Genomic DNA, 26,601 nt, shown 5'->3' on the forward strand with positions numbered 1-26,601 from the left:
TTCACGAACAAATTGCAAACGGCAGTAAGCAGAATTTGCTGCAGCACTGAATAGTTCAAAGAGCCAATTTAAATAATTTTAGTTTTGTTAATTTGTCTGCATTTTGTGCATTGCACATAACACATTAATCATCTGCTTCTTATGCACAAACAACATTAATCAAACTAAACACTACTATATGTTTCTGTTATACTAAGCACTCAAATCTCCTCCCCCACGGGTGGCTTTGATTGTTGTGTTATTTACCCTCCTCTGTGCATATATTTAACCATCTATCCCATAGCCTTTCCTTCTTTCCCTTCCTCTAACTAAACTGGCTCTGGCTCCCTCCATCTGGTTCCCCTTCCGTCAGCAGTCCCGCACCTGTTCACACCTCCTCTCCTGTTGGATTCCACTAAAGATTTCCTCCTCTGCCAGGGCTATTCTGGCACACACAATCTTTTTGTCATTCAATCCATCTGTCAGAAGTGAACTTTGTTTACCAGAAGCTACTTCTTGCTTCTTGAAGTAGTACAGCTCCTCAAGGTCACTGGAAAATGGTCTATCTATATTCCCCACTGGTAGTTAAATAGAACAAAGTGCTGTGGTAGTGCATATTTGTAAAATTAACTAAGCAACATTAATCTTTTGAAGCCTATATTTTAAGCAGATGGAAAAAGATAATTTCTTAGATTATCCAAAGCAAATATGTTCCTTATTTTAAAGAGGCTGCAGAATTTGATTTTGCTATTTCTAAAATTACAGATGAATGCTGTGTACTAAATGCTCAAAGCATTGTAGTAGACCATCAGAAATAAATTTACCTTGCAATACAATATGTCAACAATGCATAATAACTTTACCACGTACTAATTGTATCTTATTCAGAGCTGTCACTTACAAAGAATGGCTTTAGGCAACCATTAAACCATCTGACAGATAAAGACTTTACAGACTAGCAATGAGAAGAAACATAAAGGTTGCTCTGTGTTGAACATCTGCAGTATAAGCTTGATGTGCAATTTGCACAGAAGATACCCCATGGCTCTTGGCATGATCTGAAATTCATATGAGTTATCATTACTACCGAGCACAGGAGTGAACTCGTTATGAGTGTAGTATGGTAGTCTGGTTTATCACATTTACTCATTCCATTTAGATCATGTTATACTTTATTTCATTTCTCAGGACTGATAATTTCAAGTTCACTTGAATTTTGTCAAATCTGAAGAAAATTTGCTTGCAAGGCAAATTAGTTGATTGAGGTTATTGAAATAAAACAATAGCGGTAGTGCATAGACTCCTTCAATGCTTTAAAGTTGATATATGTCTGCTTTGAAAATTAGTCTGATAACCTGTATTGGAATGTGGAGCTCCAGTGGGAGTAAGAAGCTATCGTAAATACTAGATTTTTGTTTTATAAAGAGTAATAGCATTACATGGTGGTGTGGAATATTTTCTATTGTGGTCAGTGCATGAATTGTCATAAATAGTTCTCAGGTCAGTTTATGCTTAGCATTGAATATTCCAAGTTAGACGTGGCATGATAAGATGAGTAGTAAAGGTCCCTCACTTTGATCTAACAATATTCCTGAGTACCTCAGGCTGTACCAATGTGATTTCTTCCCCCATTTTCTAGATAAAGCCTCTCTCAGTAACACTGTAAATTGACAGTGTGTTACTTTACACAATAGAGTGACACACATTGTTAAAGGTTAAGTCAGCTCAGTTTAGATACCCCATGGCTCTTGGCATGATCTGAAATTCATATGAGTTATCATTACTACCGAGCACAGGAGTGAACTCATACAGAGTAGATACTATCATGAGACAAGCAAGAACAACATCTTAGTGGTTGAGATTTGATTCAAACCTAGGCTTTGGAGGTGAAAGAATGAGAAGATAACCCACTGCAACACCCCCAGTGGAATGGTTTGCAATTATTCTTTACTTGTAAAGTAATTACTATTGTTCTTAAGCTACTATGGGAAGAATAGATGTGACAGGAGGTAGATGCAGATTATTTTGTTGGATTCACTTTGATGAGCTGGATCAGTTTGCGAGTTATCATGAAGCAGTTTTCTTCAGCATCTTTTTGGTACAATTTTACAAATAAGGTTCACAATTGTTGGTGGTGGTTATAGAAGTATGATGGTTTTCTGTCTTAGATTGATCTGACAGATCAATTACAATTTCACATTTGATCAATTAATTGGAGAATTGAGAGAGCAACTTAATGCTTGACAATGATCCAGTAAATACAAATACAAAAATAATATACAATAAGAATTAACATTTATCTTGTTCTAGTAAAAACAGCATCAATCGTAGTATTTAATTTGATCCAAGATCAGGTTTCACTAATTATTTTATTAAATAAATTACAGCATTTAATTTCCTCTTTTTATTTTATTTTTAAAGAATATTCTGTAAAATGGTAGAACTATTTTGGAGAATGATTTTTAAAAATTCTTACTTTTTGTGCTTTATACTTAATACTTAATAAGATTGGTTAATGCATGCTTAATATGTCCAAAATTAATTTTGCCTTCAGAATAAGGAATCAAATACTTCATTAACTCACACAGCAATAAACAATATCTTTCCACACCCTTCCCATGAGCACTGCAACCACCCCCTAACAGACAGACAGACAGACAGACACACACACACTTAACAGCACCTTCCCAGCTTATTTACAGCAAAAATAGGTCAAAGATCCACACATTTTGTTTCCTTCCTCCTTTTTCATTTTTATATTTTAAATACTTGGAAAACAATCCCATCTTTGGATAATTAATTAAAAATAAAAAGAATTTTGCCATAGAAACATGTTGCTACAAATGTGTGAATACTCAAAGGGCTAGCTCTGTAATTAACTGTTAGTGGTGATTTTAAGTTTCATGTGGGAGTAACTGAACAGTGGGTCATAGATGCTGAGGCGTTTTCTGTGTGCAGCTTAGACTCAAAGTAAAGATCAGTAAAGACAATGCAAAGGTCTCACCCAAGGCCACTAAGCGCACCACTGTAAACATCACAGCACTTTGCAGTCGCTCAGCAGATCCCATCTCTGTGGTCAGTCCTCCCAGCTGCCCTATCTGTTACTGTCTGATTAGTTCTGCTAAGCAGCCCCTCCCCTGCCATCTTTGCCTGCCATCTGTTATAGACAACATGGCTATTGCCCAGCAATGCATACTGCCCTCCTACCTGGCATCCAGCTACTTGCCTTACCCTAAAGAGCTAACACAGGTTCTAGCTGCTGGCACAATCAGGATTTCATTACTACTACTTTGACAAGTGCAGTGTTGTTTGTAATTTCTCTTTTATCCCTGTTCTGATTGTACAACCACCTCCCACTGACTATGTTTGCTGCAGTTTTGTTGCACACAGATTTTACTCTCCACATTAATCTCCCTCTGGCATATTGCTGCATCTGTTCATTTTTTTTTATTAATTTTCAAATTCCCACCCTTTTTCTAGCATAGGAGATACACTTCATTCTGTTTGTGTTCAGATGATTACAATTCAGAAATAACTCTCTTCCACTAAATTAAATAAAAAAAGTTGTCAATCTTCTGAATGAAATTACTAGCTTTTTAAAAAGGAATTGTCTTCTACTAGACTTGCACACTTCGCAGGCAAACATGCATTAATCCATTGTGTATATTTGAATCAAAGATATGTTCTGTTAGTTCAGTTAAAAAGTGTGACAATAATGCTAGCATATCTTTGTTTTAGGCCCACAGAATGTCTTTATGCCTTTTAATTATTTATTTAAATAAAATACAGCAAATATATAATTAAAAATTGAAATTGAAAATTGTTATTTGATGATTCACAACATTAATCTACACCCTGGTAAATTAACAAAGTAACATAAAATTATAGGGTGGAAATATTATCCACAATGCAAATTTTCGAAATTGAGCATTATTTGGATTTATGAGGTACTCCAAATTATACAATTTTCTAAATTTACTATCCTTTATAGAACATACCTGCTATCTGATTGAATATGGACAGTGAGTTTTAACACAGACATGTCAATTTTGTAAGTACTGTTACATTTTGTATTGTTAACTCTATAAATATTCCTAAAAATAGCAGAGAACTCTAACTATATTTAATTTCCTCATATGTAACTTACAATCTGTGAACAAAATGGCTGGGGGACTCCATTTTAAGATTTAAAATTTCAATATATTTTAGGCAATACAAAGAAAATTTTCATCACAAAGTATTAGCAATAATGATCACACAAGGTGCGCAAATACCTAAGGATCAATAAAAACGTGCTAGATAACTGATCTGCATGTTGCTGAGTAGCAATTTTGCAGAGGGTTTTTTGGCCCCATAGTGCCCTGCAAATGTTCTGAATTTTACAAAGAAGGAACAACAGGATCTGGTCTGAAGAAAGACTCACAAGAGCACATTTAGTAGTTTACATTTGTCACAAGTTATATTCACTCAGTATTCACTAGTCAGAGGCCCTAATGGAAGGTGTACAAAAGCTCCAACACTGAGAAATCAGCATAAGATAGCAAGACAGATATACAGATAATGCATCTTCATTATCCTCTTTTATTTTGATCTTGACTTTTGGTACAGTGACTTATCTACTCCCCTAGTTGAAGTGGGGCACTAGATAATTCAGTTGATAGCCTTAATTAATCTGGTTGAAATGTTCTGCCAGCAGTGTATGCACTAACTGAACACAATAAGTGCCTGAAATGATATGATATTGCATCAGCAGGACATTTACTGGTCCTGTAACATTCAATGATTATAATGAAGACCTGGTTATTCAGGCTGTTGTAATTTAAATAAAGTAATCTTATGTTCAAATCACAATCTAGCTAAACCACACAGCAATGTTTGGGTGGGACCATTTGGCCCATCTCATCTGGACTGGCTCTTTGTAGGAATAATTCAAAACTACCGAGTAAAAGACATAGCTGATGTATTGTCTACAGTTCCTGCAGCACATTATAGGAAGGATGTGAATGTATTGGAGAGAGAGTAGAAACAATTCACAAGAGTAATTCCAGGGATGAAAAACTTCAATTATGAGGATAGACTGAAGAAGTTGGTACTATTCTCGTTGCAGAAGACAAAGTTACAAGGAGATCTGATAAAGGTTTTCAAAATTATGAGCAAACTGAATACAGTAGAAAGGAAGAAATCATTCCCATTTGTAAAAGGAATAAGAATGACAGGGTGTTTAAAGGGATTTACAAAAGAAGGAGTGATTAAAGAAAAAGCTTTTTCACTAGCAAGTAGTTAGGCTATGGAATGCACTGTCTGTAAGTGTACTAGAGGTAGGTTCAATTTAGGCATTCAAGAGGGCATTGGATAATTATTTGGACAAAAATAATGTACAATAATGGGGAAAAGCAGGAGATTAGCAGTCAGTAATGATGCTTATTTGAACAGCAGTGTAGACATGATGGGCTGAATGGCTTCCGTCTGCACAGTAAAGGGGGGGTTTGATTCTATGATTTTAATCCCACTGTGCTGTTCTCTCCTCTGTGGTGTGGGAGCAAGCAGCTCAAGTACAATTTAAAGACAAGTTTGGTTAGTAAAACATTGATTCGATGATTTGACAGAAGAGAAATGCTAGCAAGGATATAGTAGGAAAGGTAAAGTGAAAGTATATATACAATGGATGTAATTTTTCCTTCCTTGGATATGGCAAAAGGGCTAGTGAGAAAGTGAAATAATTGGGTGGGTTAGCCTTGGAGAGGAAATTGGCTCTTCACATCACTTCTGTAATTAAATGCTGGGTGAGAGGATCCATGGGTAACTTTGTCTACTTGACAGTAATTAAAGCACTTAAGTAGTCAATTAATGATTATTCAAGGGTTCAACTCACCAAATGCTAGCTGGGCTAGAAAGGCAGCTAGTTTCTCGTTTGGGGAACTGTCTGCCCAAGTTGGGAGAAGGGCTTTCAATTCACCCAATCTGGGGCAATTGGAGGCATAGAAGGTGGGCAAAGGGGAGGCCTGTGAAAGTAGCCCTCTTGCTCTTGCCAGTGACACTCCCACCTTTGCGTATAACAAGGAAGAAGAGATTTACCATTTCACCATTAGATCACCAACAGACTGCTCCTCAACAAACAGCCTTAGATACCAGAAATTGCTGGCCTCTTATTGGAGAGAAGCTTCCATGAACCTGCATACCAGTGTCAAGGCCTGTGATAGAGTGAGAAACTTAGACCACAAGACCATAAAATGTACGAGCAGACATAGGGTTGGGAGTGTGTTGCTGGAAAAGCACAGCAGGTCAGGCAGCATCCGAGGAGCAGGAAAATTGACATTTCTGGCTAGAGCCCTTCATCAGTATGAGCAGAAATAGGCCATTCAACCCATCGAGACAGTTCCACCATTCAATGAGATCATAGTTAAGCTAATAATTCTCAACTCCACTTTCCTGCCTTACATCTATAACGCTTGATTCCCTTGTTGATTAAAAATCTGTCAATCTCAGCTTACTGATCAAGCCTCAGTGGTAAAGAATTCCATAAATTCAAAACCTCAGAGAAGAAATTCTCCTCATTTCTGTCTTAAATGGTAGACACTGACTCTGTCCCTCTGGTACGAGATTCACCCACAAAGAAAAAAAAACCTCTCTGCTTCTACCCTGTCGAACCCCTAAGAATCTCATGCATTTCATTCAACAAGATCTCCCCTCAGGTTTGAAACTTGTTTGTGCACTACCTCTCAGCTCCTAATGAGCTGATAGGCAAACAATAGGCCATGTTTTCTCAGTGGTGGAGACAGCATGTTAGTCACCATCTAACACACTCGCCCCTAGACTTAAAAAAAAGTCTCACCTATGTCATAAATGTCATGATGGCAAAGACAATACATTGTTAGAATAAAATTCTATATCTCAAATCACTTATTCTTAAGCCTGAGAGAATGATTCATATGTAAAGGAAAGGACTGTATCTTCTCTATAAAGGAATGAAATCAATTATTATAGAGGCCATTAGGTCAATCAAACTCATCCTTCTAATGTTTCAATTCAGTCAACTTACTAATCAACTGGAATTTTAAATCACAAAGTTATTATAGTGTGTTTTTCTAAATCAAGAACATAATGTCTTCCCTGGAAATTGTGGATGATGTAGTGAGAAGGGTAAATAGTGGGGTGAGTTGGCCTTGGAACCTTTCTTGCCACCTCATCAATTAGATGCTGGACAAGAGGATCCATTGAGCACCTTCTTGACTCACCAGTAGTTAACAGCCACTTAAGGACATCAGCTCATCACCGACCCCAAAATTATGAAATTTTGTGAAAAAAAATTAAAGAAAAGAGTAAAGAAAAATTCCCTATTGCGAACAAGTGGTGTTCTACCTGCCATGACTATTTGTCCCAATTTGTAGCTAAACAGGGGTAAGGATGGAGGCAAAAGGTAGCCGCTGAAAGTCACTCCCTGCCATTACCTCTAACTTCCCTCTCTCCCCATCTCCACCACTGAGACCTGAAAGATCCACATTCTTGCAAATTGATCCCCTGAAGGCTAGGCCACCAGCAATGATGTATAGGTCTCCGAGGCTACTAGCTTCTGATTGACTAGCAGCTTCTGGAAAAACAGGGCTGCAATGACGAAGCCTGCAATTTGCCAAGCAGCTCACCTGTCTCTCTTAACAAGGTTGAAACTTGATTTGGCAAGCTTTCTCATTGGTGTAAGCAAAGAGTCAGCTACCACTGAACATGCCCACATTAAAGCTGCAAAATGCAATATCTTAGCTCATTTCTCTTGATTTTAAAAAATCTTAAATTTATCTTACACCAAGTGAAATGTATATCTTTTCATTTTTGCTCACTTCAAAGTAATATCAAATAAAATGGGAGAGTAAATAGATATACTGTTAGGTTGCAGATCTGTCAAAATGGTGAAGATCCTCAAAGGGATAAACAGTAGCTGTCATTCCTAGTAAACTGCTAAACACCCTACCTAGTCCCAGTGTTAGCTGATATTGTTAATGGCACTCTCTCTTCAGGCGTCATCCACTCTCCCCAATTCTGTCATCATCGTTCTTTTTCTCAAAAAAGCCCCTTAACTACACTGCACTTACAAACTACTATCCCGTCTTCAATCTCATTTTCCTCTCCAAAGTTTTAAAACTTGTTGTCACATCCTAAATCCATACCCGTATTTCCCAGAGGTTTGTGTTTAAATTCTTCCAATCAGAATTCCACTTCACACCACACCAAAACGTTCTCTTCAAAGTGACAAATTAAATTCCGCGCGACTGTGACAAAAATAAACAATTGCTACTTGTTCTTCTCAAGCTGTTTGCAAGCTTTTACACAGTTGACTACACCATCCTGCTCCAACCTCCATCTGGCTTGATTATTATTTGTCTAATCATGGTTCTTTCTACTCTTGCAAAATTACCCATGTTGACCACTAAACAAATTGTCCTTTCATCTTTCTACCTGTTATCTACATAGAATCCCCACAGTGGAGATTCAGCCCATCAAGTCCACACTGACCCTCTGAGGAGCATTCCACCAAGATTCACCTCCCTATGCTATCCGTGTAACCTTGCATTCCCCATAGCTAATCCACCCAACTTGCACATCCCTGGACACTATGGTCAATTCAGCATGGCCATCCAAACGACCTGCACATCCCTGGACACTATGGGCAATTTGGCATATGGGAGGAAACCAGAGCACCCGGAGGAAACCCATGCAAACACGGGGAGAATGTGCAAGCTCCACACAGATAGCCACCCAAGCTGAAATCGAACCCAGGTCCTTGGTGCTATGAGGCAGTAGTGCCACACATGCTTCCCTGGACAATGTCATCCAAAAGCAAGACTTTGTTGAATAGTGACTGTAGGCCAAAGATTGTGGGGAATCATACGCATTACCTCACTCAAGGAAGAAAGAAAGTCAGAAGCCAGGTAACAGACTCTTAATAAACCTGTCCACAGCTAGAATGCACTGTAGATGGATAATCTAATAGATACTGTGACTTCAACACTTTCACAGTAAGAGGTTGCACACCCTGCCTGTTGGCCAGTCTGATTGGTCAGTACCTCAGCAGTCCAAGTAGCACTAGAGCTCAGTAGTTATTAAAAGCTCAACTGACCTCAGTATTCCTCTATCCATGCCAAATTATGGGTGAGCTCTGAGATGGATGAAAAGATGATGAGCGAACTTGCTACTTCTTTGCCATTAGCCTAGCTCTGTAACTCCCCCTCTTCCTCAACACTACCTGTCCCTCCACACTATCTTTGTGTCATCTGCAAACTCAGCAACAATTCCCTCAGTTCCTTCATTCAGCTCATTAATTTATAAAGTGAATAATTGTCGTCCCAACACTGACTCCTGCAGAATTCCAATAGTCACAGGTGAGGTGCCAGAAGACTGGAAGTTGGCTGATGTGGTTCCACAGTTTAAGAAAGGTGGTAAGGACAAGCCAGGGAACTATAGACCAGTGAGCCTGACCTCGGTGGCGGGCAAGTTGCTGGAGGGAATCCTGAGGGACAGGATGTACATGTATTTGTAAAGGCAAGGACTGATTAGGGATAGTCAACATGGCTTTGTGCATGGGAAATCATGTCTCACAAACTTGATTGAGTTCTTGAAGAAGAAATAAAGAGGATTGATGAGGGTAGAGCGGTAAATGTGATCTATATGGACTTCAGTAAGGTGTTTGACAAGGTTCCCCATGGGAGACCAGTGAGCACGGTTGGATTCATGGAATACAGACAGAACTCCCCATTTGGATACAGAACTGGCTTAAAAGGTAGAAGACAGAGGGTGGTGGTGGAGGGTTGTTTTTCAGACTGGAGACCTGTGACCAGTAGAGTCCACAAGGATTGGTGCTGGGTCCATTACTTTTCGTCATTTATATAAATGATTTGGATGTGACCATAAGAGGTACAGTTAGTAAGTTTGCAGATGACACCAAAATTGGAGGTGTAATGGAGAGCAAACATGGTTACCTCAAATTAAAACAGGATCTCGATCAGATGGGCCAATGGGCTGAGAAGTGGCAGATGGAGTTTAATTTAGATAAATGCGAGGTGCTGCATTTTGAGAAAGCGAATCTCAGCAGGACTTATATACTTAATGGTAAGATCCTCGGGAGTGTTGCTGAACAAAGACACCTTGGAGTGTAAATTCATAGATCATTGAAAATGGAGTCGCAGGTAGAAAGGATAGTGAAGAAAGGGCTTGGAATGGTTTACTTTATTGGTCAGAGTATTGAGTACAGGCGTTGGGAGGTCATGTTACAGCTGTACAGGACATTGGTTAGGCTATTGTTGGAATATTGCGTGCAATTCTGGTCTCCTTCCTATCAGAAAGATGTTGTGAAAGTTGAAAGGATTCAGAAAAGACTTATAAGGATTGTGCCAGGCTTGGAGGATTTGAGCTATAGGGAGAGGCTGAATAGGCTGGGGTCGTTTTCCCTGGAGCATCGGTGGCTGAGGGGAGACCTTATAGAGGTTTATAAAATCATGACGGGCTTGGATAGGATAAAAAGACAATATCTTTTCCACGGGGTGGGGGAGTCCAGAACTAGAGGGGATAGGTTTAGGGTGAAGGGGAAAGATATAAAAGAGACCTAAGGGGCAACATTTTCACGCAGAGGGTGTTACGTGTTTGGAATGAGCTGCCAGAGGAAGTGGTGGAGGCTTGTACAATTGCAACATTGGCAGTTGGATGGGTATATGAATAGGAAAGGTTTGGAGGGATATGGGCTGGGTGCTGGCAGGTGTGACCAGATTGGGTCGGGATATCTAGTCAGTAAGGACGGGTTAGACCAAAAGGTCTGTTTCCGTGCTGTACACCTCCATGAGGGGCAAAAGCCAGGACTGCAAAAATGTAATTCTTTTGTAGGCTCCCCAGAGGACTTCTGTTCACCAGAGCACAAGTTCTGCAGTGGATTCCATTGGGGCATGATACAGTAAAATCATTGATAAATATGTGCACCAAAAATGCTTGCACTTTGGCCTGCCAGATATCATGCTGTCACTGACAAGGAGCATATTTCAAAGTAACCTAGGGTACACCTTGTAGACCATTGGGTTTGCTTTACTCTGTAAAGGGAACAATTGGGATATTATAAGAAAATGAGTATGCTTATTTATTTGAATCATTTTTTGACCTTTTATGCATTATGATATTCAAGTGCACAGTTACGTGCAGATACATTTACATTACACACAATACATGTGTAATTTATAGGCTACTCTCCATTAGTCTATATTATTTTCTAACTTCCAAGAAAATCAGGAATTAATATTTTGTGGAAGTATTCAAGTGACTTAACCAGGTAGGCAAACAAATAAAATTTAAAATTTCATGCAGACAAATTTTATGTTGGGAGAAAGAATGTTGAGCGTAATGAAAATCAATGTTGTGGCTCAGAAATGGACAAGAAATGGCAGATGCCAAATCACCTTTCATGCTGAGATTGTAGGCTCTGTAGCACAACTGGATAATTCGATACAGGAAACTGATTTACTCAACTCTGAGTTGCAAAGTTCCAAATTCAAGTCCCAATTCAGGGCTTGAATACAAAAATCTACATTGACATTTCAGAGGATGCATTTTATTGTCAGATGTGCCATCCTTCAACATAGATCCTATCTGTCTGCTCAGATGGATGTGATGACCCCACTACTCCAAGGAGAAAGATTGCTCTCTCTAATGTCCTGGTCAACATTTATTCCTCAATCAATTTAAGAAAAAAGATTGTTTGATATTTATCACATTCCTATTTGTAGGAATTTGCTGTGTGCAAATTGGCTGCCTCATATCCTACAGTTAACCAGTAACTACACTTCAGAATTAATTAATTGACTGTAAACCATTTTCATGGCAGTCATGAAAAGTGCAATAGAAATGCAATTGTTTTATTTGTAATTTTGCAAATAATTTTTCAAAAAATATTGCTGCAATATTATTTAGACCATAAGGTTATCCAAATGCCAGAACTAGCAGAAAAGAGAAATGCATCAGCCAAAGCAATAAACTGTAAGTTTACAACTGTGGCCAGATGATTGTTGAGTGGAATTTGTAAATGCAAGATTTCTTAAGGCATAGAAAGAGAAAATTTAAAGCTTAATCTATGGTTCACTCATAAGCATGGTACAGCAACAATTACAAATCAGATTGGTGAAGATCAGGAAGTATCATACAACTTAAGCTTTAATTGGAGAAAGGGCAGAATATTTCTAAAACAGTACATATAACTCAGGCAATAAATGCACCTTCTATTGAGTAATAGCAGTTATATGCTAATTAGCTGGAGTAAAGTAAGGATACTGAATTGCTCTCAGCATCTATACTAAGGGACAACAAAACTTGTTAAGTACAAAGTCAGTCTTTTTTCTGATCACCAACCAATTGTTTTGTGTTACAACTACTCCTCTCTGGATACTAGACAAAGGAAGGTCTATATTTGGCCATGATAATCTCACACAATATAAGAATAATCACTTGAGCAAAATGCTGGAGAATAACTGAAGTGTAAAGAACAATAACCCAGCATGATTCACTATGTTCAGGAAAAGGGGTGAAAATATGAGGGAGAATTGCAGAGAAAATGAAACTAAAGGACAGAAAATTCAAAACTGAGAATGTAATACTATTTGAGTGAATCAGCAATTGCCTACAACAGTGAAAAGGTTTCCAGAGTTTCCACTGCCTCAAAATGTGGTTCAATATCAGATGCTTGATGACTGAAGTGTGACTTAACTCACTGTGACTATGTAAATCATAGTTTGAGTTGTAGTAGTTGATTTAAGTAGGTATTGTAACTGTTGGTACAACTGGAAAAATAAACAAATGCTTACAAGTTAACAAAAAATACAAAGTGATTATACAAATGGCTTATTCATCCTGTTATAACAACCTCTTATTAAGACCATTTATCATGATGCAAAATTGCACATTGTGCTGTTCCCCACATCATTACAACTCAAACTGACAGAATACAAGAGATCTTAGAATATAAAAAAAACAAAAACCTCAGAACATCTGGTAATCCCATCACCCGTCCATATGTTACAAACATCATGCTGCTTTTCCCTTAAGACAGATTAGAAAAATCATCACATTTGGTTTTCTATAATTACATACCTGCAGTTTGGTATTTTAATAGCTTCACCTGTTAATACTGCAGCAATTAGTAGGCAAAAATGTGAACAGTTGGTATTGCAAAGCACCAAAAATATCTGTAAAATGTTTTATTGCCTGCGGTAGAGACAGGCAGCTTGATGCTGGCGTTATGAAGTGCCACTGGCAGATAACAGGATTATTTGTACCTGGTGAGGTGCAGTTGGTGCTCAGATTTGCTCAGTAGTTCCATCAGTTTTAGACATTCATCCTTCGATCTTGCTGCATCCTGCTGGACATGCTCCAAATGGCACTTAGTTTCATTTAGTTTCAAATCAAGTTTCTGTAGCTCCTATAGAGGAAATGGGCATATGAAAAAAAATTAAAACATAACAAAACTCAAAATTCATAAAACTGTGATAGGTGAAAATCTCAGCTATGTAAATGTTTGCCATGTTGAGAAAGCAAGGAGAAAAGTCACAATTTTCAAGAACCAGTAACTAAAAAAAACTTGAACTTTCAGAACTGTGGTGACACACCTGCACCATCTGAGAAGACATACAATAAGCATTTTAAGCTTAATTGTTTAGTTTTCCTCTACAATGTGTAGAGGATAATAATCAGAGACCAGTGGACATATCTTGCTTGCTTTCCCTATGTCCTAGTACACTGTGGCAGGAATTAGGCAGGAACCAAGACAGAACTTAGAGATGAATAACATTAGTATGGCCTAGTGGTATTATGGCTAGACTATTCATCCAGAGACAGTGGAGTTTGAATTCAATGATAATCTGGAAATAAAAGAGTTTAACGATGACCACGAATCTCCCATTTTTACCTGGCCTGGCCTACACATGACTTCAGATCTACAGCAATGAGGTCGACTCTTAACTGCTCTCTGGGCAATTAGGAAAATGCAATAAATTATGTCCAGCCAGTCATGCCCATACCTCATTAATTATTAAAATAAAAGGAAGTAAATACATGGAGTTAGCATAATGGAGGAAATAATGAATTCTAAATCAAATCACTGTGCATGCATTTGATGTCAGTATTAGAAACACAGGTTCCCTTAAATGTCAAACTGAAGATATTTTCTGTAGGGTTCTTCTATAGCAATCATAATCCAAAACTCTAGACAAAGCAGGCAAAAATAATGCAAAAGAATATGAAAGCTCTAACTGCTTTCAATTCAGAATGATAATTTGCACCCATCTTTAAAGAGAATGATATTCCCTATGAAATTGTAAGACTGTGCCATTTCATGAGCAGTGATATGACCCAGAGTGCCAAGCCACTAATACTGAGTAAGTATTTGATAAAACAAACAACAATGCATTTGGACAGGGAGAATGACAAAGCATTCATATTTGGTAAAGGAATGATGAGGGGTGATCTGATTGAAACTTACAGAATACTGAATGGCCTGGACTGAGTGGATGTTTGGAAGATGTTTCCATTGGCAGGAGAGATGAGGACCCGAGGGCATAGCCTTGGAGTAAAGGCAAGACCCTTTAGAATGGAGGTAGGAGAACCTTCTTTAGCCAGAATTTGATGAATCTGTGGAATTCATTGCCACAGGCTGTGGAGGCCAGGTCACTGAATATATTTAAAACAGAGATAGATAGGTTCTTGATTGCCAAGAGGATCAAAGGTTACAGGGAGAAAGCGAGAAAACGGGATTGAAAAACCTATCAGCCATGATTGATGGAGCAGACTCAATGAGCTGAATGACCTAATTTCTGCTCCTATATCTTATGGTTTAAACTTGCAATTCACATGATCTGGACATTAGTGTATTTTGTGGAGGAAACACGGAGCTTTTCTTCAAGAGATTTAAGAAGCATTATTGACCTTTGTAGATAGGAGTCCGGCTGGTATGAAGAGAATTATTTGGAAATTTCAGAAACAATTTGCTTATTCCACCTCACAAAAGCTACTATTAAAAGATGCTGGAGTAGTTAAATGACACATATCCCATGTACAACAGGTCACATTGCAATATAATATAGATATTAAATACTGTAAGACACCAATGTGCCCAACTGTAAGTGCTGCTTTAGCATGGGAGTTTAACAAAGTAAGAGTCTTAGATCAGAGCGTATGGGATAGAGATCAGAAGATCTTTATATTACGTTTTGCAGGTATGCTGGCCAGACTTAGCATATCCATGACAACGAGAGCAATGACAGGCAAATTGCAATGGGCAAAGTGAGTTGACACTGACCTTGAGTTCCCAAAAGATTCTTAGTGGATAATGGAAGTAAACTTGTGAATGACAAACCTTGGGAATGTTTGAGAACTTAAATATTATTGTAATCCTTACTGCTGTAGAAGGTCTGTTCAGCAATGACTTGTGCAAAAGAACCATATAAGTACTGTTGAGATGTTGTACGAAATGCTTGCTTATCAGGAAAACTGTAAGTTACAATGGCAATGGACTGAGCAGTACATACAAAAGTTCTTGACACATGGTCAGGGTGGGGAGATGTAGCTCATACCAATTAGTATATGATTGGAAACCAAATTGTCTTTCCTACTGCATGACGATTCTCTGGGACTAGTGGGAATTATGATGTTTTGCATCAAATGCCTTGCTAAAATCCATGTGCACCATACTTACTGTTCAACCTTCATTAATGTGTTTTGTCACATCCTCAAAGAATTCAATAAGGCTTGTGAGGCATGGCCTGACCCTCCTCAAAGCCATGCTGACTTGTTAGAGTTTTTCTTGTGGAGGAGATGGAAAAGGCTCATGAAAGTAATACTTGAGTGATATGCGTGGACTTGCAGAAGGCACTTAATGCCTCAACAGGCTTGTGAGGAAATTGTTGATCGTGGTACAAAATGGACAGTGACAACATGGGTGCAAAACTGTCTGAGTGATAGAAAACAGAGTAATGGTCACTGGACATTGTTTAGGCTGAAGGAAGGTTTGTAGTGCAGTTTTCCAGGGGTTGGTATTTGGTGACTTGCTTTTCTTGATACTGTTTACATGAATGGTTTGGATTTTAGTGTGCAGGGGACAGGTTTTCAATTATATTAAACTTGCACAAATTGTAAACTATGAAGAGGACAGTGGACTCCAAAAGGATATTGACAAGTTGGTGGAACGTTCAGATATGTGGTATATGATGTTCAATGCAGAGAGGTATGAGATGATGCACTTTAGTTGGACAGCACAAAGATAATGTAAAAATAATTCTAAACGGTGTGCAGGGGCAAAGGAATCTGGGTATGTGTCCTGATCATTGAAGGAAACAAGTGGCAAGAGCCTAAAATAAAGCATTGTGTTGTCAGTGTAATTAAAAGGGGTAGAGTGTGCAAGAGCAAGGAGGTGATATTGAACTTGTGGAAAATGCATGTTGGACCTCTCGAATGTTGTGTACAGTTCTAATTGCCACATTATAGGAAAGGTGCAAATGCATTGGAGAGAGTGCAGATTTCATTTACTAATGCTTCCAGTTATGAGAAACTTCGTCTATGAGGATAGATTGAAGAAGTTGGGACAGTTCTTCCTGGAGAAAAGAAAGCTGAGGAGAGATCTGATAGAGGTTTGCAAAATCACGAATTGGATGGGCAGTTAAAGCTGGTTCTGCTTGTAAAAGAAAAAAGAATGAGAGGGTATATGTTTAAAGTGATGAGCAGACAAAGCAATGGTAATGTGAGAAACACTTGCTCGGTCAGAGTTGTTAGATATTGAATTGCACTGGAAGTATGGTGGAAGCAAGTTCAATGGAGACTTTTGAGAAAGTATTGGATTTCTTTTGGATAGTAATGGTGTTCAGGAATGGGGAAAAGGCAGGAGATTGGCACTAGATAGTAAAGCCAGCAATGACCAGTTGGGGAAAATGGCCCCCTTCTGCACCACTTTAATTCTGTGAAGTTATCAAAATCACAAAAAAAAGCACTATATGGAAAGTTTGTTTGCAGATGATGTATGGGCAGCACAGTGACTCAGTGGTTAGCACTGCTGCCTCACAGAGCCAGGGACCCAGTTTTGATTCCAGCCTCGGGCTACTGGCTGTGTGAAGTTTGCACATTCTCCCCGTTTCTGTGTGGGTTTCCTCTGGATTCTCTGGTTTCCTCCTACAATCCAAAAATGTGCAGGCTAGGTGAATTGGCCATGCTAAATTGCCCATAGTGTTCAGGGATTTATAGGTTGGGTGCATTAGTCAGGGTAAATGTAGAGTTATTGGGTAGGGGAATGGGTTTAGGTGGGATACTCTTCGGAGGGTTGGTGTGGACTTGTTGGGCCAAAGGGCCTATTTCCACACTGTAGGGATACTATGATTACATACCAATATAAAAGCATACATTAAAACTGAGGCATCAGAAAAAGTAGAGTCTTGAAACATGGCATTTGTCCTAGGGTGGGGGGTGGTGGTTTCAGATCTGGTGATGTGGGTTAATATAAGAGAGAAGGACTTGGGGGCAGGAAAAAATATTGAGTATGACAAGAGAAACTTCAGATTACAACATGGAGTCAATATTATGAAGGAACACTTTCAGGATTAGTGGTGAATTTTTAAACTCCCATTATTTCCCCAGCTAATTCTGTAAGGGGTAGATACTATCAACTATTAGACTGTTGCACTAATAGGAACAGCCCTATTGAAAAAAAAACGCTGAATGTTCTAGAAGAAGGATATCTCACTATATAACAGTGGGAATCTGAGACTGTGTTATTTTCATTTACATCTACTCTTGTAAAATTCTTTCTCTCAAGAGAAATGAAGTCTGTCAATAAGGGAAATGTAGGTCCCTTTATGAGTCAGCTGGAAGATATTTTCTAATCTATTCAGAGATGTTATGACACATCCCTAGAGCAGGTGCGAACTTCAACCCAGACCTTCTGGCCCAAAGGCAGGTGAACTACCACAAAAGCCCTTCAAAGAGTCAACCAGAACAACTCTAGATTTGATTGAGAACAATTGATGCACATTTTATTTTTGCATGTAAGAGCTGGGTTCTGACACTGTGTTTCTGTAGTGAGGTGGTTGTCCATTCCACCAACATGTGAAAGGATCCACGTTCAAAACTGGGTTGATTTGGATTTATGGGTTCTTGTGGTACAGTTGTAGTGTCTCTACCTCTGAGCCAGGCAACCCAAACTCAAGTCCCGCCTGTATCAGAGGTGTATTATAACATTTCTGATCAGGTTGACTAAATAAAAGCTGGGTTCTGGGGAAGAGGAAGGCCTAGCATATTATTGCTAGGCTAATAATCATGAAATCAGGTAATATGCTGGGTTTTGAATCCCACCACAGCAGATGTTGGAATTTGAAATCAATTTAAAAAATTGTAGAATTAAGTTTCTAATAATCACCGTGAAATCATTGTTGATTATAGGAAAAACCCATCTGGTTCACCAATGTTCCTTGAGTGCAGGTAACTATCTACATGTGACTCCAGTCCTGCAGCAATGTGGTTGATTTTTAACTGCCCTCTGAACAATTTGGGATGGGTGACAAATATCGGTCTGGCCAGTGGTGCCCATGTCCTGTGAATGAATAATAAATAAAAAGAGCTGGATTCTGGTGGCTCTTATCTGTTTAATATGTGAACATGTGGAATATAGTATAGAAATTTGGGAGTTACGGGTGCAGGCTGTTATGTGATATCATGGCAATAACAGAAATCCTGCTCAAGAAAGAATATCTCTGAGTAAAAGATGTTCAGAAAAGATAGAAAAGAAGGATGGGTGACAGTGTTGGTCAAGGAGTGTATTGCAGTGCTGGAGGAAAACAATACCCCTGAAGGTTCAATGATAGAATCGGGTCTGCTAGAGCTAAGAAGCAAAAAGGATGCAAATACATTGCTGACTGTAGATTATAGACAGCCAAACAGTGGGAAGGATGCAGAGGTATAGATTTGCAAGAAAATTACAAAGAGATACACAATGTGACTTATAATGGGGGACTTTAGTTACCCAAATATACACTGGAGCAGTGATAGTGAAAGAGTACAGATGGGCAAATGTTCCTAGATTTATTTCTAGACAATTTCCTCCAGCAGAATGTATCCAGTCCAAAAAGAAAGAATGTACTATTGGACCTGGATCTTGGAAATGAGATGGGACAGGTAGATCAAGTGTTACTGAGAGGATTTTTTGGAGACAGTGATCCACGTGTCATAATGTTTAGGATGATAATAGAAAAAGGCAACAGGCAATCCAGAGTAGGAATAATTAAGTGGAAGACAACCAACTTCAAATGGCAAAGACAGAAATGAACTGGATGGACTGGAATAAAATGTCAGTGGGGAGAAACTGTAGCTGGATAATGGGCTACCTTCAAAAACAAAATGGCTTGGGTGAAATCTTTCAAAGGCAGAAGGGAATGTTAACAAACCCAGAGATCCCCAAATAAAAAGGAGACAGAAATTAAGGAAAAGAAGAAAAAACACTTGTGGCAGGTGGCAGGTAGAAACATATGTTAAGAAACAAAAGGAATATAGAAGGCTCAGAGGGGATGTGAAAAAGCATATTTAAGAGGCAGAATAATAAGGAGCGACTCTTGATCAACAACCTTATTTAGAACATGTCAATTAATTGGAGAAGGGCTGAAGATTCCTGAAGAAGGGCTTATGCCCGAAATGTCGATTCTCCTGTTCCTTGGATGCTGCCTGACCTGCTGCGCTTTTCCAGCAACACATTTTCAGCTCATGTCAATTAATTCCCACTCCTCTCAAAAAGATAATCCTACATCCAAAGAAGAAACAGTCCTGTTAAGTGCTTGGTCAATTGAGCTGGTTATGCCCATAGATGAAACCTTATGTCATTGTTGACCTACTGGAACTGAGTACCATATTAAAACATGTCATGGATGAGTACATTCTGAGAGCAAATAACACACTAAAGAAATTAAATTTAGAGAAATCTGTATGACAGTTTCCAGCCTTGGGTGATCCAAAAGTTACAAAGTTAGTTATTTTTAGCAATACTTCAGAGAACATAGAACAATACAATGCAGAACAGGCCCTTCGGCCATCGATGTTGCAATGACCTGTGAACTAATCTAAACCAATCACCCTACACTATCCCATCATCATCCATATGCTTATCCAAGGATTGTTTAAATGTCCCTAATGTGGCTGAGTTAACTACATTGGCAGGCAGGGCATTCCACGCCCTTATCACTCTCTGAGTAAAGAACCTGCCTCTGGCATCTGTCTTAAATCTATCACCCCTCAATTTGCAGCTATGCCCTCTCATACAAGTGGATATCATCATCCCAGGAAATAAAGTTCTCACAGTCCACTTTATCTAATCCTTTGATCATCTTGTATGTCTCTATTAAATCTCCTCTTAGCCTGCTTCTCTCCAATGAGAACAGACGCAAGCCCCTCAGCCTTTCCTCATAAGACCTTCACTCTAGACCAGGCAACATCCTGATAAATCTCCTCTACACCTTTTCCAATGCTTCCACATCCTTCCTGTAATAAGGTGACCAGAACTGCACACAATACTCCAAATAAGGCCGCGCTAGCGTTTTGTACAGTTGCAGCATGACATCACAGCTTCGGAGCTCAAGCCCTCTACCAATAAAACATAACACACTGTATGCCTTCTCAACATACAGTTGTAAATATGGATTATTTTTTCTTTATTTGCTTCATAATTATTTCCACATGTGGAGAAGAGCGTTTTTAAAATGGGAATATTGGGTCTGTGAATGGGTTGGTTGAATTAAAATATGTACAGTACCGGAAACTGTATCAACCTGGGTGGCAACTTTCAGAGATCCATGTACATGGACACCAAGATCCCTCTGCACATCCACACTACCAAGAATCTTTCCAATGACCCAGTATTCTGCCTTCCTGTTATTCTTCCCAAAGTGAATCACCTCACATTTATCTGCATTGAACTCCATTTGCCACCTTTCAGTCCAATTCTGCAGTTTATCCATGTCTCTTTGCAACCTGCAACATTCTTCCACACTGTCCACCACTCCACCGACTCTAGTATCATCTGCAAACTTACTAACCCATCCACCTATGTCTGCGTCCAAGTCGTTTATAAAAATGATAAATAGCAATGGTCCCAAAACAGATTTTTGTGGCATACCACTACTAATCGGATTCCAGGCTGAGTATTTTCCATCAACCACCACACGTTGCCTCCTTACAGAAAGCCAGTTTCTAATCCAAACCGCTAAATCACCTTCAATCCCATGCCTCCGCATTTTCTCCAATAGCCTACTATATGGAACCTTACCAAAGGTTTTACTGAAGTCCATGTACACCATGTGAAGTGCCCTTTGCTCATCCACATGCTTGGTCACCTTCTCAAAAAACTCAATAAGGTTTGTGAGATATGACCTGCCTTTGACGAATCCATGTTGACTATTTCCAATCAAATTGCTGTTTGCTAGATGATTATAAATCCTATATCTTATAATCTTTTCCAAAACTTTTCCTACAACTGACATAAGGCTCACTGGTCTATAATTACCTGGGTCATCTCTACTGCCCTTCTTGATCAAGGGCACAACATTTGTAATCATTCACAAGCCAATCACCAGATGTATATTCTAGGATGGCAGAGATCTTCATGTTTTTGGTGGGAAAGAAAAATAAATGTAATCCACAGCTGGGAAACCAAGTAAAAATATAAAGTTGAATTTTAAAAACTTCGGCTAATTAAACACTGGCACTAGTACAAGCAATTGCGACAAAACCATTAGGTGCCATTGAAGAGGGACATCTTGTAGTGTGATAAAAATATAGATTATTGAAAGGAGGGCATGGAATATAGTGTTAGTAAATATGGATTATTTTTTCTTTATTTGCTTCATAATTATTTCCACATGTGGAGAAGAGCTTTTTTAAAATGGGAATATTGGGTCTGTGAATGGGTTGGTTGAATTAAAATGTGTACAGTACCGGAAATTAAAAAACAATTATTTGAGATAGTTTCCAATCAACCTATTCAGATATGTTATCTCACACATCCGGAGCAGGTGGAACTTGGATACAGGCCTCTAGTTCAGAGGTAGGGATACTACCAATGTGCCACAGGGGTCCATTTATGTACTTTTTTGATTAGTTTTGGAAATATTGTTACTATATGTAAATTTAAACAAAAGAAAGGAATTTGTTACTGATTAGTTAATGACATTGATAATGTCTTTATTTAAGGTTAAGAAAAACAGGCAGTGGCTATTAATTTTCTGATCACTGTAACTCTGGGTGTGAAATGAGAGGTAAGATTGAGGAAGTCAATAAACTTCCTCCACAAAAGAAAAAAATGTGTCTTGATTTCAATTTCTCCAACTGGCCTTGAATCTATTAACACTGATTACCATTTGTTCAATGGAACTGTTTGCTGGCCAAATCCATAGGCAATATGGGCCAAACAGATTTCCAGTGAAAAAAACAATTTAATTTACATTATTCAGGATAGAAATAAATAGAACTCAAGATAGAATTTGGATTGCTTTACCACGTATTTCCATCTGTTGTATGTATTAAACATTCATGGGTTAAATGGAGTACAGCCCCTGAGCCATTCTATTCTTCTTAGATGCACTGATCTCTTTCAAATGTCTCCTAAATACTTCGAATAAAGATGAAAATAAGCTGATAAACTCTTTGGCTAGCAAGTCAACCTCAAAGTATTGCAGCTTATTAGTAATTCATTAGTGATCCATCGCTTTTTAGATTAATAAGTATCTTAGAAACAATTGAGGGCTCATGTACATCCTAAATTGGCTGTTAAATGAGAAGAAATAATCTTTCACTTGTCAAAGTGGTATTACTTAGAAATAGACTTTCCATTGAAATATAGGAGATGTAAGAGAGGTAAAACATACTCTTGGCAACGAACCTAATTTAGTAATATGTTTTTAACCTTAAAAATCAATTCTAAAACTTGTAGGCACAGGTGCACGTTATAAATGGCTCCTTACTGTAGATTGAATATTTTCATTTGATGCTGAGGATTCTTAAAGACACTACAAACTCGAGGCTCAGCTTGTTAGAAGGATATTTTATTGGCTTAGTGGTAGGAGACAGACAGTAATGTTGGAGGGTTGACTTTTTCAGACTGGAGGCCTGTGAACTATTGGTGTTCCATAGGGATCATTCTGGGTCCTCTTTTGTTTAATTAAATGATTTGGATGAAAATATAGAAGGCATGGTTAGTAAGTTTGTGGATGACACCAAAGTTGGTGGTATAGTAGAGAGTGAAGATGGTTTTCTAAGATTACAAAGGGATAGTGATCAATGAGTCAATTGCTAAAAAATGATAGATGGAGTTCAATCTGAATAAAAATGAGGTATTGCATTTTGCTACAGGTAGTTCTGGGATAAAGCGTGTTTCGGCAGCACTATTTGGCTGTAACATCTTTGAATAATTAGGGAACAGTATTTTGGAGAACACTTACTTTGATTGGCAATAGCACAATTCCAGCAGGGATCAGTTCATGTGCTTCGTTCTACGCATGTGTCAATGTCAGCTGCTGACAGAGCAGCTTTCTGTGAGAGGTACTGTACAGATAGCAGCTTTCTTACATTATTTAAATGTACTGTTAAATTTACTTTCGTTTTGTTAATGAATATAATTTCAACTTTCATTTAGGCTGAGCTATACTTTGCATTCGACTTTTGGGAGATTTTTGATATTTATTGCTGGTCTGCCCCAACCTCACTTTCCCCATAAGTCCTATTATTTCTATTAAGCTATTTTCTGTGAAGCGAGGTTTTGCTGGAATCTAACTATGTGTTAAAGGAGAAATACCTGTACAATAAACAAGGGTAAGGCTTATACAATTAGTGGTAGCCCTTGGTAGTGTTGCAGAACAGAAGGACCTAGAGGTGCAGGTACATAATTTTTTGAAGTTTGCATTACATATAGACAGGATAGTTAATAAGGCATTTGGTATGCTTGCCTTCATTGCACAATCTTTGAGTATAGGAGTTGGAAAATCATGTTGAGGTTGTACAGGACATTGGTGAGGCCTCTTCTGGAATACTGCGTCCAGTTCTGGTCGCCCAGACATAGGAAGGGTATTATCAAGTTGGATAGGGTTCGGAAGAGATTTACCAAGATGTTGCCAGGTATGGAATGTTTGAGTTGCACAGAAAGGCTGACAGGCTGGGACTTTTTTCACTGGAGTGTAGGAGGTTGAGAGCTGACCTGATAGAAGTTTATAAAATAATGAGAGGTATAGATAGAGTTAGTGGCAGTTGCCTTTTCCCTAGGATGGGGGATTTCAAGACTAGGAGGCAAATTCTTAGGGTGAGAGGAGAGGCATTTAAAAAGATGCGAGGCAATTTTTTTTTACACAGAGGGTGGTTCGCATGTGGAATGAACTTCCTGAGAAAGTGGTGGATGTGAGTACAAATATAACATTTAAAAGACATTTGGATAAATATATGAATAGGAAAGATTTGTAGTGATATGGGCCAGGAACAGGCAGGTGGGACAAGTTTAGTTTGGGATTATGTTCAGCATGGACTAGTGGACTGAAGGTCCCCAACGCCTTATCTTCACCATGGACATCCAGTCCCTGTACACCTCCATCCCCCATCACGAAGGACTCAAAGCCCTCCGCTTCTTTCTTTCCCGCCATACCAACCAGTACCCTTCCACTGACACCCTCCTTCGACTGACTGAACTGGTCCTCACCCCGAACAACTTCTCTTTCCAATCCTCCCACTTCCTCCAAACCAAAGGAGTAGCCATGGGCATCCGCATGGGCCCCAGCTATGCCTGCCTCTTCGTAGGATATGTGGAACAGTCCATCTTCCGCAGCTACACTAGCACCACCCCCCACCTTTTCCTCCGCTACATCGATGACTGTATCGGCGCTGCCTCGTGCTCCCACGAGGTGGTTGAACAGTTCATCCACTTTACCAACACCTTCCACCCCGACCTCAAATTCACCTGGACCGTCTCAGACTCCTCCCTCCCCTTCCTAGACCTTTCCATTTCTATCTCTGGCGACCGAATCAACACGGACATTTAATATAAACCGACTGACTCCCACAGCTACCTAGATTACACCTCCTCCCACCCTGCCCCCTGTAAAAACGCCATCCCATATTCCCAATTCCTTCGTCTCCGCCGCATCTGCTCCCAGGAGGACCAGTTCCAAAGCCGTACAACCCAGATGGCCTCCTTCTTCAAGGACCTCAATTTCCCCCCAGACGTGGTCGACGATGCCCTCCACCGCATCTCTTCCACTTCCCGCTCCTCCGCCCTTGAGCCCCGCCCCTCCAACCGCCACCAGGACAGAACCCCACTGGTCCTCACCTACCACCCCACCAACCTCCATGTACAGCGTATCATCCGCCGTCATTTCCGCCACCTTCAAACGGACCCCACCACCAGGGATATATTTCCCTTCCCTCCCCTATCAGCGTTCCGAAAAGACCACTCCCTCTGTGACTCCCTCGTCAGTTCCACACCCCCCCCCCCACCAACCCAACCTCCACTCCCGACACCTTCCCCTGCAACCGCAAGAAATGCAAAACTTGCGCCCATACCTCCCCCCTTACTTCCCTCCAAGGCCCCAAGGGATACTTCCATATCTGCCACAAATTCACCTGCACCTCCACACACATCATCTATTGCATCCGCTGCACCCGATGTGGCCTCCTCTATATTGGGGAGACAGGCCGCCTACTTGCGGAACGTTTCAGAGAACACCTCTGGAACACCCGGACCAACCAACCCAACCACCCCGTAGCTCAACACTTCAACTCCCCCCTCCCACTCCACCAAGGACATGCAGGTCCCTGGACTCCTCCATTGCCAGACCATAGCAACATGACGGTTGGAGGAAGAGCGCCTCATCTTCCGCCTAGGAACCCTCCAACCACAAGGGATGAACTCAGATTTCTCCAGTTTCCTCATTTCCCCTCCCCCCATCTTGTCTCAGTCAAATCCTCGAACTCAGCACCGCCTTCCTAACCTGCAATCTGCTTCCTGACCTCTCCGCCCCCACCCCACTCTGGCCTATCACCCTCACCTTGACCTGCTTCCACCTATCGCATTTCCAACGCCCCTCCCCCAAGTCCCTCCTCCCTACCTTTTATCTTAGCCTGCTGGACACACTTTCCTCATTCCTGAAGAAGGGCTTATGCCCGAAACGTCGATTATCCTGTTCCTTGGATGCTGCCTGACCTGCTGTGCTTTTCCAGCAACACATTTTCAGCTCTGATCTCCAGCATCTGCAGTCCTCACTTTCTCCTAGTGGACTGAAGGGTCTGTTTCCATGCTGTATGACTATGAATAGGCTACTGATGTAAAGAATTGTAAAGAATTCTCTAAAGGTCAACATGCAGGTTGAGTCCATGATTTAGAAAGCGAATGCAATGTTGTCACTTATCTCAAGTGGGTTGGAATATAAAAGCACCGTTGTGCTACTGAGACTTTATAAAACTCTGGTTAGGCCCCATTTGGAGTACTGTGTCCAGTTTTGGTCCCCACACCTCAGGAAGGACATACTGGCACTGGAACGTGTCCAGCGGATATTCACACGGATGATCTCTGGAATGGTTGGTCTAACATATGAGGAACGG

The 26,601-nt window shown here is 39.7% G+C and overlaps 1 protein-coding gene across 1 annotated transcript in view; it reads right to left on the bottom strand.

Moving 5' to 3' along the window:
- The window catches only part of sdccag8 (SHH signaling and ciliogenesis regulator sdccag8), a 357,014-nt gene that overhangs the window by 144,560 nt on the left and 185,853 nt on the right, over positions 1-26,601 (bottom strand). The window contains 1 exon segment of the mRNA XM_072580466.1: positions 13,278-13,420. Coding sequence (XP_072436567.1) covers positions 13,278-13,420 — 143 coding nt within the window.

This window comes from Chiloscyllium punctatum, chromosome 11, assembly GCF_047496795.1.
Source record: "Chiloscyllium punctatum isolate Juve2018m chromosome 11, sChiPun1.3, whole genome shotgun sequence".
Taxonomy (NCBI): domain Eukaryota; kingdom Metazoa; phylum Chordata; class Chondrichthyes; order Orectolobiformes; family Hemiscylliidae; genus Chiloscyllium; species Chiloscyllium punctatum.